The sequence below is a fragment of the Oncorhynchus tshawytscha genome, linkage group LG07 (genome assembly GCF_018296145.1).
Source record: "Oncorhynchus tshawytscha isolate Ot180627B linkage group LG07, Otsh_v2.0, whole genome shotgun sequence".
NCBI classification, from domain to species: Eukaryota; Metazoa; Chordata; class Actinopteri; order Salmoniformes; family Salmonidae; genus Oncorhynchus; species Oncorhynchus tshawytscha.
In genome coordinates, this window is record NC_056435.1 from 5607302 (window position 1) to 5622584 (window position 15283).

At 45.6% G+C, this 15283-nt stretch overlaps 1 protein-coding gene across 3 annotated transcripts in view; it reads right to left on the bottom strand.

The window, feature by feature from the left end:
* LOC112253748 (sodium-driven chloride bicarbonate exchanger) overlaps window positions 1-15283 on the bottom strand; it is a 39497-nt gene that overhangs the window by 17119 nt on the left and 7095 nt on the right. For all 3 annotated transcript variants that reach the window (XM_042323970.1, XM_042323971.1, XM_042323972.1), the window contains one exon: window positions 1313-1394. In XM_042323970.1, coding sequence (XP_042179904.1) covers window positions 1313-1394 — 82 coding nt within the window. The remainder of the gene's footprint in view (window positions 1-1312; window positions 1395-15283) is intronic.

The window sequence follows — 15283 nt, forward strand, 5'->3', positions numbered from 1 at the left end:
CAATTTAGTATCAGCTGGAAATTAAATACTGAAGCACTGCAATGATAACACACCCTTTCGCACTCTCTCTCGTCCTCACAACACCCCCCCTCCATCTTTCTCTCTCCCTCATTATATGCCACACTCTCTCGTCCTCACAACACCCCCCCTCCATCTTTCTCTCTCCCTCATTATATGCCACACTCTCTTTCGTCCTCACAACCCCCCTCCATCTTTCTCTCTCCCTCATTATAAGCCACACTCTCTTCCCTGTTCCTTTCTCTCTCTCTCTGCCATGGTGAGCATAATCTATCCTGACTCCAATGCTGAGCTAGAACAACCAAAATGGCCTGCCCTATAGGTCTCAAACCAACTCTGGGAGAGCTAGGGTGCACATGGTGACATGGACAAGACCCTGGCCACTCATCTCTCTGTCATATCTCTGTCCCTACCTCCAGGCCTGCTCTAACAGCACTACTCAGTGGAAGTACTGTTTAACAAAAACAACCATACCCAAAAACTAAGGCAGTAAGTCAAGGACAGGATGATTCTAGCAATATGTCTCCCTGAAACGTCATGTGTGACAGCCTTAGCGTGTGGCCTGTTACAGTCACAACAACAACGACAACAAAATGAATCTCTGAGTCAGCCGGCAACACAGTGACATCAACAAAACATCCAACATGGTATATCACAGTGCAATAGAGTATATCTCCCTTTGAATGTGTCGTAGAGACTATTATGAAAGACATTAGGGCAGCCTAGGACATGCCTGGTTGAAACACTGAGGACCCCGGAGGACCCTGGCTGCAGCTTACAGTCTGTGAGTCAAGATGGGAGGTTCTCTCTAAAAATAGCACAACATCCCTCACGCCTGTGAACTTCCGAGTGTGATGGAATGTCTGTTCTCTCCCATCCTGCTCTCTGTGGCATGAAAGTGGCACGCGTTTTAAACATGATTGCGTTTGTGTGTGTGTGTGTGTGTGTATTCCTTGTTTTCACTACAGTGTCCTCTCTCACAAGTCCATAGGTTCTCCTTAAGGGGCAGCAGGGAATACTACACCAGAGCAAATACAGTGTCACAGTTTCCACTGCAGGCAGAACAAATAATCATGGCAACCATGAGTGTCTGAGAAAGGTCACAGGGTGCATCCCAGTTTCCTAAACCTGCTCCCGGTCCTTGTCGACTTGTGTCTTCTCCTTCCACCCATAAGTGATATGAAGTCACAGACTATGTAAAAGCAGAATATGTTTAGGTAGAGGTGGAGACAAGGGGAGAAAGCCAGTTTAGACTAATTGAGATGCATCCCTTAAGCTGTTAATGTTGACTCACCTTCCAGCTCCTCCTTCTCAAAGTTGGTGTTGAGCATGGAGCGAGTGCCCCCTCTGTCCAGCACCGCCTCCTCATCAGTCCTCTATAGGAGAGAGAGAGAGAGAGAGAGAGAGAGAGAGAGAGAGAGAGAGAGAGAGAGAGAGAGAGAGAGAGAGAGAGAATGATAAAGAGAGAGAGAGGGGAGAGAGAGATAAAGATAGAGGGAGAGCGAAAGCGAGAGAGGGGAGAGAGGGAAGCGGTGAGAGGAGAGAGCGCGAAAGAGAGGGGAGAGAGAGAGGAGCGGTGAGAGAAGAGAGAGAGGGGCGGTGAGAGAAGAGAGAGAGAGAGAGAGATATAAAGATAGAGGGAGAGCGAAAGAGAGAGGGGAGAGAGAGAGGAGCGGTGAGAGAAGAGAGAGGGGGAGCGGTGAGAGAAGAGAGAGAGAGAGAGAGGGGCGGTGAGAGAAGAGAGAGAGAGAGAGAGGAGCGGTGAGAGAAGAGAGAGAGAGAGAGAGGGGAGCGGTGAGAGAAGAGAGAGAGAGAGAGGAGCGGTGAGAGAAGAGAGAGAGAGAGAGGAGCGGTGAGAGAAGAGAGAGAGAGAGAGGAGCGGTGAGAGAAGAGAGAGAGAGAGAGAGGAGCGGTGAGAGAAGAGAGAGAGAGAGAGAGGAGCGGTGAGAGAAGAGAGAGAGAGAGAGGAGCGGTGAGAGAAGAGAGAGAGAGAGGGGAGCGGTGAGAGAAGATAGAGAGAGAGAGAGGAGCGGTGAGAGAAGAGAGAGAGAGAGAGAGAGGAGCGGTGAGAGAAGAGAGAGAGAGAGGAGCGGTGAGAGAAGAGAGAGAGAGGGGAGCAGTGAGAGAAGAGAGAGAGAGAGGGGAGCGGTGAGAGAAGAGAGAGAGAGAGAGAGGAGCGGTGAGAGAAGAGAGAGAGAGAGAGAGAGAGGGGAGCGGTGAGAGAAGAGAGAGAGAGAGAGAGGGGAGCGGTGAGAGAAGAGAGAGAGAGAGAGAGGGGAGCAGTGAGAGAAGAGAGAGAGAGAGGGGAGCAGTGAGAGGAGAGAGAGAGAGAGAGAGGGGAGCAGTGAGAGAAGAGAGAGAGCGAGAGAGAGAGAGGGGAGCAGTGAGAGAAGAGAGAGAGAGAGAGAGAGGGGAGCAGTGAGAGAAGAGAGAGAGAGAGAGAGAGAGAGAGAGAGAGAGGGGAGCAGTGAGAGAAGAGAGAGAGAGAGAGAGAGGGGAGCAGTGAGAGAAGAGAGAGAGCGAGAGAGAGAGAGGGGAGCAGTGAGAGAAGAGAGAGGGGAGCAGTGAGAGAAGAGAGAGAGAGAGAGAGAGAGGGGGAGCAGTGAGAGAAGAGAGAGAGAGAGGGGAGCGGTGAGAGAAGAGAGAGAGAGAGAGAGGGGGGAGCGGAGAGAGAAGAGAGAGAGAGAGAAGCGGTGAGAGAAGAGAGAGAGCGAGAGAAGCGGTGAGAGAGAGAGAGAGAGAGAGAGAGAGAGGGGAGCGGTGAGAGAAGAGAGAGAGCGAGAGAAGCGGTGAGAGAGAGAGAGAGAGAGAGGGGAGCGGTGAGAGAAGAGAGAGAGAGAGAGAGGGGAGCAGTGAGAGAAGAGAGAGAGAAGCGGTGAGAGAGAGAGAGAGAGAGAGAGGGGGAGCGGTGAGAGAAGAGAGAGAGAGAGGGAGCAGTGAGAGAAGAGAGAGAGCGAGAGAGAGAGAGGGGAGCAGTGAGAGAAGAGAGAGAGAGGGGGGAGCGGTGAGAGAAGAGAGAGAGAGAGAGAGGGGAGCAGTGAGAGAAGAGAGAGAGAGAGGGGAGCGGTGAGAGAAGAGAGAGAGAGAGAGAGAGAGGGGAGCGGAGAGAGAAGAGAGAGAGAGAGAAGCGGTGAGAGAAGAGAGAGAGCGAGAGAAGCGGTGAGAGAGAGAGAGAGAGAGAGAGAGAGAGAGAGGGGAGCGGTGAGAGAAGAGAGAGAGAGAGGGGAAGAGAGAGATATAAAGATAGAGGGAGAGCGAAAGAGAGAGAGGGGAGAGAGAGGGGAGCGGTGAGAGAAGAGAGAGAGAGATGAAGTCGGGCCGATAAGGCCCCCATTAACATCGACGGGGCTGTAGTGGAGCGGGTCGAGAGTTTCAAGTTCCTTGGTGTCCACATCACCAACGAACTATCATGGTCAGAACGACTTAATATGCACATGTATTTACAGTATAAAGAGAACCATTCTTTTGCACATCAAGAGATTTTCACAGAAAAAGCTCAGTGCTGTTTTTTTAACGGGCCAAACACACCAGAGGTGAATTTGTCCCAGTGACCATTCTGTACATAGAACCACATTTGAATTTTTTTTTAAAGCCACAACTCTTATATAACAGGCCTCTGGCGTCCTGCCTTCCTCCTGCTGCAAGAGGATGAATCCTTAAATAAACACACAGCAGCTTCATGAGGCTAACTTCATCAGACAGTCACCATGGCAACTAATGTGGCCAATCACAATTTTTATGAATTCATGTTCCCTGACAACCCAGATAGCTTTATTATTTTAGTCCCGTTTGTTTTTTTTTACAAGGATGCTTCCTCATGCGTGTGGTCAGATAAATACTGACTCTCACACAGCTGCCGAGAGGAACACTGTTGTTGACCCAACAGACCATCCTGATAATGGCTAGGATTGTTGTAGGAGGGTTATGGGGTCGAGGGTCTCAGAGGGTTGATGGTGTGTGTGTGTGTGTGTGTAGTCTGGCTTTTATATATATATATATATATATATATATGTATATATATATATATATATGTATATATATATATATATACATACATACACACACACACACACACACACACACACACACACACACACACACCATCAACCCTCTGAGACCCTCGACCCCACGCACATACAATTGAAGTCGGAAGTTCACATACACTTAGGTTGGAGTCATTAAAACTCGTTTCTCAACAACTCCACAAACATCTTGTTAACAAACTATAGTTTTGGCAACTCGGTTAGGACATCCACTTTGTGCACGACACAAGTAATTTTTCCAACAATTGTTAACAGACAGATTCTTTCACTTATAATTCACTGTATCACAATTCCAGTGGGTCAGAAGTTTACATACACTAAGTTGACCTTGCCTTTAAACAGCTTGGAAAATTCCAGAAAATAATGTCATGGCTTCAGAAGCTTCTGATAGGCTAATTGACATAATTTGAGTCAATTGGAGGTGGACCTGTGGATGTATTTCAAGGCCTACCTTCAAACTCAGTGCCCCTTTGCTTGACATCATGGGAAAATCAAAAGAAATCAGCCAACACCTCAGAAAAACAATAGTAGGCCTCCACAAGTCTGGTTCATCTTTGGGAACAATTTCCAAACGCCTGAAGATACCACGTTCATCTGTACAAACAATAGTATGCAAGTACAGTGGGGAGAACAAGTATTTGATCACTGCCGATTTTGCAGGTTTTCCTACTTACAAAGCATGTAGAGGTCTGTACTTTTTGTCATAGGTACACTTCAACTGTGAGAGACGGAATCTAAAACAGAAATCCAGAAAATCCCATTGTATGATTTTTAAGTCATTAATTAGCATTTTATTGCATGACATAAGTATTTGATCACCTACCAACCAGTAAGAATTCTGGCTCTCACAGACCTGTTAGTTGTTCTTTAAGAATCCCTCCTGTTCTCCACTCATTACCTGTATTAACTGCACCTGTTTGAACTCGTTACCTGTATAAAAGACACCTGTCCACAAACTCAATCAAACAGACTCCAACCTCTCCACAAAGGCCAAGACCAGAGAGCTGTGTAAGGACATCAGGGCTAAAATTGTAGACCTGCACAAGGCTGGGATGGGCTACAGGACAATAGGCAAGCAGCTTGGTGAGAAGGCAAAAACTGTTGGCACAATTATTAGAAGGAAGTTCAAGATGGAAGAAGTTCAAGATGATGGTCAATCACCCTCGGTCTGGGGCTCCATGCAAGATCTCACCTCGTGGGGCATCAATGATCATGAGGAAGGTGAGGTATCAGCCCAGAACTACACGACAGGACCTGGTAAATGACCTGAAGAGAGCTGGGACCACAGTCTCAAAGAAAACCATTAGTAACAGACTACGCCGTCATGGATTAAAATCCTGCAGCGCACGCAAGGTCCCCCTGCTCAAGCCAGCGCATGTCCAGGCCTGTCTGAAGTTTGCCAATGACCATCTGGATGATCCAGAGGAGGAATGGGAGAAGGTCATGTGGTCTGATGATATAAAAATAGAGCTTTTTGGTCTAATCTCCACTCGCCGTGTTTGGAGGAAGAAGGATGAGTACAACCCCAAGAACACCACCCCAACTCTGAAGCAAGGAGGTGGAAACATCATTCTTTGGGGATGCTTTCTGCAAAGGGGACAGGACGACTGCACCGTATTGAGGGGAGGATGGATGGGGCCATGTATCGCAAGATCTTGGCCAACAACCTCCTTCCCTCAGTAAGAGCATTGAAGATGGGTCATAGCTGGGTCTTCCAGCATGACAATGACCCGAAACACACAGCCAGGGCAACTAAGGAGCGGCTCCGTAAGAAGCATCTCAAGGTCCTGGAGTGGCCTAGCCAGTCTCCAGACCCGAACCCAATAGAAAATCTTTGGAGGGAGCTGAACGTCTGTATTGCCCAGCGACAGCCCCGAAACCTGAAGGGTATGGAGAAGGTCTGTATGGAGGAGTGGGCCAAAATCCCTGCTGCAGTGTGTGCAAACCTGGTCAAGAACTTCAGGAAACGTATGATCTCTGTAATTGCAAACAAAGGTTTCTGTACCAAATATTAAGTTCTGGTTTTCTGATGTATCAAATACTTATGTCATGCAATAAAATGCTAATGAATTACTTAAAAATCATACAATGTGATTTTCTGGATTTTTGTTTTAGATTCCGTCTCTCACAGTTGAAGTGTAGGTATGATACAAATTACAGACCTCTATATGCTTTGTAAGTAGGAAAACCAGCAAAATCGGCAGTGTATCAAATACTTGTTCTCCCCACTGTATATACACCATGCAACCACTCCGCCGTCATACCGCTCAGGAAGGAGACGGGTTCTGTCTCTTAGAGATGAACGTACTTTGGTGCGAGAAGTGCAAATCAATCCCAGAACAACAGCAAAGGACCTTGTGAAGATGCTGGAGGAAACCGGTACAAAAGTATCTATATCACAATAAAACGAGTCGTATATCAAAGTAACCTGAAAGCCCACTCAGCAAGGAGGAAGCCACTGCTCCAAAACCACCATTAAAAAAGCCAGACTACGGATTGAAACTGCACATGGGGACAAAGATCATACTTTCTGGAGAAATGTCCTCTGGTCTGATGAAACAACAATAGAACTGTTTGGCCATAATGACCATCGTTATGTTTGGAGGAAAAAGGGGGAGGCTTGCAAGCTGAAGAACACCATCTCAACCATGAAGCACTGGGGTGGCAGCATCATGTTGTAGGGGTCCTTTGCTGCAGGAGGGACTGGTGCACTTCACAAAATAGATGAGGTTGGAAATGTATGTGGATACAGTGCCTTGCGAAAGTATTCGGCCCCCTTGAACTTTGCGACCTTTTGCCACATTTCAGGCTTCAAACATAAAGATATAAAACTGTATTGTTTTGTGAAGAATCAACAACAAGTGGGACACAATCATGAAGTGGAACGACATTTATTGGATATTTCAAACTTTTTTAACAAATCAAAAACTGAAAAATTGGGCGTGCAAAATTATTCAGCCCCTTTACTTTCAGTGCAGCAAACTCTCTCCAGACGTTCAGTGAGGATCTCTGAATGATCCAATGTTGACCTAAATGACTAATGATGATAAATACAATCCACCTGTGTGTAATCAAGTCTCCGTAAAAATGCACCTGCACTGTGATAGTCTCAGAGGTCCGTTAAAAGCGCAGAGAGCATCATGAAGAACAAGGAACACACCAGGCAGGTCCGAGATAATGTTGTGAAGAAGTTTAAAGCCGGATTTGGATACAAAAAGATTTCCCAAGCTTTAAACATCCCAAGGAGCACTGTGCAAGCGATAATATTGAAATGGAAGGAGTATCAGACCACTGCAAATCTACCAAGACCTGGCCGTCCCTCTAAACTTTCAGCTCATACAAGGAGAAGACTGATCAGAGATGCAGCCAAGAGGCCCATGATCACTCTGGATGAACTGCAGAGATCTACAGCTGAGGTGGGAGACTCTGTCCATAGGACAACAATCAGTTGTATATTGCACAAATCTGGCCTTTATGGAAGAGTGGCAAGAAGAAAGCCATTTCTTAAAGATATCCATAAAAAGTGTCGTTTAAAGTTTGCCACAAGCCACCTGGGAGACACACCAAACATGTGGAAGAAGGTGCTCTGGTCAGATGAAACCAAAATTGAACTTTTTGGCAACAATGCAAAACGTTATGTTTGGTGTAAAAGCAACACAGCTCATCACCCTGAACACACCATCCCCACTGTCAAACATGGTGGTGGCAGCATCATGGTTTGGGCCTGCTTTTCTTCAGCGGGGACAGGGAAGATGGTTAAAATTGATGGGAAGATGGATGGAGCCAAATACAGGACCATTCTGGAAGAAAACCTGATGGAGTCTGCAAAAGACCTGAGACTGGGACGGAGATTTGTCTTCCAACAAGACAATGATCCAAAACATAAAGCAAAATCTACAATGGAATGGTTCAAAAATAAACATATCCAGGTGTTAGAATGGCCAAGTCAAAGTCCAGACCTGAATCCAATCGAGAATCTGTGGAAAGAACTGAAAACTGCTGTTCACAAATGCTCTCCATCCAACCTCACTGAGCTCGAGCTGTTTTGCAAGGAGGAATGGGAAAAATGTCAGTCTCTAGATGTGCAAAACTGATAGAGACATACCCCAAGCGACTTACAGCTGTAATCGCAGCAAAAGGTGACGCTACAAAGTATTAACTTAAGGGGGATGAATAATTTTGCACGCCCAATTTTTCAGTTTTTGATTTGTTAAAAAAGTTTGAAATATCCAATAAATGTCGTTCCACTTCATGATTGTGTCCCACTTGTTGTTGATTCTTCACAAAAAAATACAGTTTTATATCTTTATGTTTGAAGCCTGAAATGTGGCAAAAGGTCGCAAAGTTCAAGGGGGCCGAATACTTTCCCCTTTTTTTTTTGTATATTAAAGCAATATCTCAAGACATCAGTCAGAAAGTAAAAGCTTGGTCGCAAGTAGGTCTTACAAATGGACAATGATCCCAAGCATACTTCCAAAGTTGCGGCGAAATGGCTTAAGGACAACAAAGTCAAGTTATTGGAGTGGCCATCACAAAGCCCTGACCTCAATCATATAGAACATTTGTGGGCAGAACTGAAAAAGCGTGTGCGAGCAAGGAGGCCTACAAACCTGACTCAGTTACACCAGCTCTGTCAGGAGGAATGGGCCAAAATTCACAAAACTTATTGTGGGAAGCTTGTGGAAGGCTATCCGACACGTTTTGACCCAAGTTAAACCATTTAAAGGCAATGCTACCAAATACTAATTGAGTGTATGTAAACTTCTGGCCCACTGGGAATGTGATGAAAGAAAAAAAAAGCTAAGCTAAATCATTCTCTCTACTATTATTCTGACATTTCACATTCTTAAAATAAAGTGGTGATCCTAACTGACCTAAAACAGGGAATTTCTACCAAGATTAAATACTTATTTTCCACCATAATTTGCAAATAAATTCATTAAAAAATCCTACAATGTGATTTCCTGGATTTTTTTCCCTCATTTTGTCTGTCATAGTTGAAGTGTACCTATGATGAATATGACAGGCCTCTCTCATCTTTTTAAATGGGAGAACTTGCACAATAGGTGGCTGACTAAATACTTTTTTGCCCCAATGTATATATATATATGTGTGTGTATGTGCGTGCGTGCGTGCATTTATACTGTGTCTATGTACTATTCGCTTAGTGAGTGTTCCCAAAATAACATGTTTCTGTCCAGGGGGTTGTTGGCTTAATCTTTTTGCCAAATAACATGAGGTGACATAGGAGGTTCTGGGTGCCAACGGTAAGCTGGTAAAATATGAGAGGCAGGGCTATACTCACAGATGCCGAGTAATGCTAGTTAATTCCCTTTGGTAATCAGCCACACTTCATTCACAATCATCTCTGAGAACAAGTCAATGCTACACTCAAATAATTTCCGGTCACTGCTGAGCTTTTCCATATTGCATCATTTGACAATCTAATCAGACTAGAATGTAATCAGCACTCAACGTGATTGGGAGACAGTGAATATACAGCACTTCAGTTAGACGGTGTAGATACGACAGCAGTGTATTAGTAATACAACAGGCATGGAAATGAGCTACAGATACAACAGTGGTTGTATTATTCCTATCACGCCGCTTAATTCTAGAACTCGTTGATGTTTTCAGGCCTGCAGCTGGTGGAAGCACCTCAGAACCTGCCCCTGGACACTGGCTCTATGCTACAGCTTCCAAAGGTAAGATACCAGAGCCTATTAACATAACAAAATGATACCACAGTTCAGTTCAGATCAATCTGGACAGTATTACAAAAGACTGTGTATTTTCTGCATTCCATTTAGAATGCTGGTCAAAAGCAGTGCACTATACAGGGAATACAATTCCATTACATACGCATCCCGTGACTGGATGACTGTGGCTACAGACCAATCAAAGACGTCCTACACTGCCAGTCCTGGGTGCTGAAGAAGATTAGACTAGCCCAGGCCAGGTTGCTGGAGGGAGGAGGCACCCACACATGGACGCCCATGTGACTGAGCCTAGAGGATCATGGGAATATTCTGGACAGATGGTGGTGGGGATGGGTGGGTTGTGGCCGGGTGGGCTTAGACATCACATTAGACATTCTCAGGAGGGTGATTTCTCCTAGACGGATGGAGATCAAGGAATTACCAATAGAAAGTATACAAACGTTTTCAGCGCTGGTTTGTTTATGAATGTGATATTGGATGTCAAGTCATTTACATCTTGCTTCGAGGAATGGGCCGCTGACCCATCATGTGGGCAGTGTCAGTGGGCTCAATGATTATCTTAGAAGTCGGACATGAGCAAAGCTGTTTCCACATACACAGCTGAAACAGTCTGACTGAGATCTCTAGTATAGAGGCTGTGGGAAGAAGCATCAAAAGAGGAATGAATGAAAGAATGAAAGTATGAAAGAAAGAAAGAAAGAAAGACAGACATCCTAACCAGAGTCCCTTTGGTGTCGGGCAAGGAATTTAAAAAGTCATAAATACATATTTTTGTTTACTCAATGGTGTAGGGCAAAACTGTCATGTATACCCATTCGATTTATCAGGCAGTATGGCTGTCATAGCAGAGTGTGGAGCGCGAGAGACCACCCTTGGAGAAATGTGAAGGGTGACCAGGGGCAGACCCTGCTGCTTCTATCCCCAGGAGGACCCACGGCCCCCTGGGAAATCGCCTCGTTCTCAGTGACACCATAATGAAATCCCCCACCTCCTGCTCCCTGGCTGCTAGCCCGTGAGAAAAATGTTTGGTCTGATATAACAACAATGAAATAACCTACGAGAACGTCTTGTTATAAATTCTGGGTCTGATCAAATATTTGTTATTCTCTTCAGGGTTGAGTGTCAATTCAATTTCAATTCAGTGAATTCAGGAGATGAATCTCAGTTCATTTCAGAAGTAGAAGTGTCATTCACTCAACTTACATGATACTCATTTTATTAATGAATCAAATTTCAATTCACTTCCTGATCCGAGGGAGTTAGAATGGAGAGGACTCCACCACTGATCCCACAACACCATCTTAACAGAGACTTGCTCATGAATTCATGTTGAAGTCTCGTTAGATGAACATGATGAGAAAAGCGGTCAATAAATCCTAGAACGCCAACTGTCTTTCTCTGTGCCTGGACCACTATAGGAGGACGGAGTGGTGTTCCGTGTCTTCTGTTCAGTTTGACAAATGAGACAGCATCTCCGGCCTGCAGCAGGTTTCTGTCTCTGTCTATTAATAGCCTGGTGTGGGGACAGGATCTCCTGCAGGCTGCAGAACACTGATGGAAGAGCGGCAGAGAGAGCTTCCCACCAAAGATTTCATCTCCCCACAAATGCTAACCTTTTGCCATTAGGTGTGTATATCCCAGGATCTAACCCTGGAAAGAGACATACACAGCACTGACTAAATCAGCTCCTATCATGCCCTCTGCCTGATGACGACATCAGAGCAGCCAGCGCGAGGTGGGAGTTGCTCTCCATGCACGCACGCACACACACGCATAAATGCACAGAGAAATGAGCACACACCATGCATACGCTAACAAACGCATATCCAGGCCTAGTTCTGCAGGCAGTTAGTCAGCATGATGGGAATGAGCAGAGAAACACATGTAGGGGACAGCTGCTGTAGCCCGGGAATGAAAACCAAAGGAGGACGAGGAGCTTGACATCATGTAGGGGGAAGGGGAAGCTGCTGCAGCCCGGGACTGTAAACCAAAGGAGGACGAGGAGCTTGACGTCTATCTGATTTCCACGTTTGGCGAGTTCAAGGTTGACCTTGGAAAGATGCCTGCCATTGGCTTCTCTCCCTCCTCCTCTCTGTTTACTAAACACCAAGGCCGTTCCCAGGCTTATTCTCCTGTTCTCTATGCACTCCACAGAGATGCAGTAGAAACAGCGTGTAGCTACATTTTCTGCATTTCCCATCAGCAATTGTCCATGATTTGTTTTGTGTCATTTGACTATTTACTGAAAGCGTAGTCTCATTCTTATCCTAAAGCGTCTCTCTGTGAGACAGAAAGAGACAGAGGAGGAGAAACGCGTACAGTTGTTTGGTATTCAGTTCAGGGCTACAGCAGCCTCCCCCCATGTCCCTACACATGTTGCTCACTGATGCACTCTGCTCTTTCCTATCAAGCTGACTAACTGTATGTATCATCTGTGCAGTGTGGGTCCACAGGGCCATTTGGGACATAGCCCTGAACAGAGCCCTGAACAGAGCCCTGAACAGAGCCCTGAACAGAGCCCTGAACAGAGCCCTGAACAGAGCCCTGAACAGAGCCCTGAACAGAGCCCTGAACAGAGCCCTGAACAGAGCCCTGAACAGAGCCCTGAACAGAGCCCTGAACAGAGCCCTGAACAGAACAGAGCCCTGAACAGAGCCTGAACAGAGCCCTGAACAGAGCCCTGAACAGAACAGAGCCCTGAACAGAGCCCTGAACAGAACCCTGAACAGAGCCCTGAACAGAGCCCTGAACAGAGCCCTGAACAGAGCCCTGAACAGAGCCCTGAACAGAGCCCTGAACAGAACAGGGACAAGGAAGAGCTTTATCCTACTATTTCCTTGAAGTTTACAACAATCTCCCCTTTAATCTGGACTGCGTCCAATACGCTTATATTTACATAGATATGCAGATTTGGCGGTAGAGATGGGATGGGAGGGGAATCGGTCGTCTATTTAGTAAGTAAGCTTTGTCCGAGCCAGAAAGGCCCATTAGGCAGGAGTCTATCTCCTGTTTATGTAGCGTGAGGCAGATTGATGTACAAGTACTCCCGCTGGACAGGGCGCTAGTCTATCGCAGGACCGATCTGGCGTATGTGACAAGAAAACATCTCGTCTAAAAAACCCTGTAAGCAGGTTTCCTGCCATGAATCCAAACCATCAAAGACACCCGTTCTTTACGAAGTGAAAAGGTACAAAAGTGAATATTGACACAATTGTTTTATTTACTCCAGTAACTTGATTACCGGTTTTGTCTGTCAAATCATACTTTTTGTAGATTTTTTTCTGTGACAGTGACGAAGCAACAAAAAACAAGAATCAAGCCAAAAGCCTCAGAAACCAAAATCCCTCTACGGATTACAAACAGCAGGTGGCCCGGAATAGAATTACAGTTTCACAGGTGGCGCTTTCATTCCCCCAGCCAGCTAGCCTATCAATACAATACACCACTGACCCAAATCAGTCCCCAACCCTGGGACACAACAACTGACCCAGGATAACCTAGTAGTCTGTATCCCCACCAGTCACCACTCATTCTGATGAGTTCTGAAATCTGACATCAATGGACTATTATGGAGTGAGTGTGACTGTGACCTTAGGAATCAACAAAGTCAGTCTGTGTTTCCTGAGAGGAGTCGGACCACGAGGAAACTAACTGACCTCGATAAAGGAGTACAGCTACCACCGGAAGTTACTTTTCGTAGCAGGTTAGGAGAGCATTTTAGCTCACCCTAACCCTTTTCCTAACCTAATTGGGCCCTAATTGGGTTTTCTATCTGTTGATAAGCAAATGCTTGGTTAGGTTATGGTTAGGTTGAGAATAAGGGTTAGGGTAATGGTAAGGTTTAAGTTTAGGGTTAGGATAAGGGTTAAGGTTAGGGTAATTCTCCTAACCTGCTATGAAAAAGTCACTTTGTAGCTACAGCATATACCATCTAATCAAAACTCTAGATAAACTGTACTAACTGCTACTGGTTAAAAGGACAACCCATGAAGGAGCACGGGAGGCTTGGAGGTGATGACAAATGAGGTAGTATACACTGGTCCTATGTTTCATGAGCAGATGTAAAGAAATCCCAGAGATTTTCCATACGCACGAATAGCTTATTTCTGTCAAATTTTGTGCACACATTTGTTTACATCGCTGTTAGTGAACATTTACCATTTGCCAAGATAATCTATCCACCTGACAGGTGTGGCATATCAAGAAGCTGATTAAACAGCATGATCATTACACAGGTGCAACTTGTTGTGGGAAAAACTCATTCTGATTGGCTAGGCCTATGCCCTCCCAGGCTCACTCATGGCTGCACCCCCGCCCAGTCATGTGAAATCTATAGATTAGTGCCTAATGAATATATTTCAATTTTCTGATTTCCTAAGGGCTCCTAAGTGGCACAGCGGTCTAAGGCACTGCATCTCAGTGCAAGAGGCGTCCCTACAGTCCCTGGTTCGATTCCAGGCTGTATCACATCCGGCTGTGATTGGGAGTCCCAATCGTCCGGGTTTGGCCGGGGTAGGCCGTCATTGTAAATAAGAATTTGCTCTTAACTGACTTGCCTGGTTAATATGTATATATAATCATAATAATAATATGAACTGTATCTCTGTAAAATCTTTTAAATTGTTACATGTATATTTTTGTTTATATTTTTCTTCAGAACCCGAGTGAGCACAAACACACACGCACGCAAACAGGCACAGTTGCAACAACACACACACACACACACACATGCAACCACGCACACACGCACGCACACACACACCAGCTGGTCCCTGTGTGTGTAGCGATAGCACCTGCATTCCCCTCATGTTAGGTCAGGTCCTACACCTTGGACAGTACGAACCGTAGCATTCTCTTCATGTTCAATTTTGTGATAACGACATGTTCTCATCAAACCGACAGATGGTCAGGTGGCTTTCAACAAAGAGCATGGCGTGTAGAGGTCTCTCAACTAGCGACTGATGTGTTCTGAAATAAACTGCACCCAACACTTCCAGTTCCCTTAAAATGACTGGCAGCTTAAAAACGACTTCCTTTCTCGTCTTTACCTCCCACACGCGCTGCTGGACGTCATTCCTTTCTTTGAGAACTATTCTAGAACCTCGCTTGAGATTTCCTTTTCCTTGAGCATTTTATTTTCGAATGACCGTATTCAAGGAGACGGTGATTTTCAGCACAGGAAATACATCGTTTTCTTGAGTTCGAACAAGAACTGGTTTGATAATGCACCCACTGTAACCAGTTGAATCAGAAGTGTTAATGCAGGGCTGGAACAAAGGCCTGCTAACACACAGTCTGGAACCCCAGGGCCAGGGTTGCACATCCCGGTTGTGAACAAAGTCTTTGTTTAAAATGTAAACCACCTACAAATCAAAATGACATCCTGGGACTTCAGGTCGACCTCCGGCAGAGAGAACAATATGATTGGCTGCTGCACTAGAGGAGATGGTCTGCTGATGTTATCTTTCAGGGGGAGGAAGTATTATGGAACTCATTAAGAAA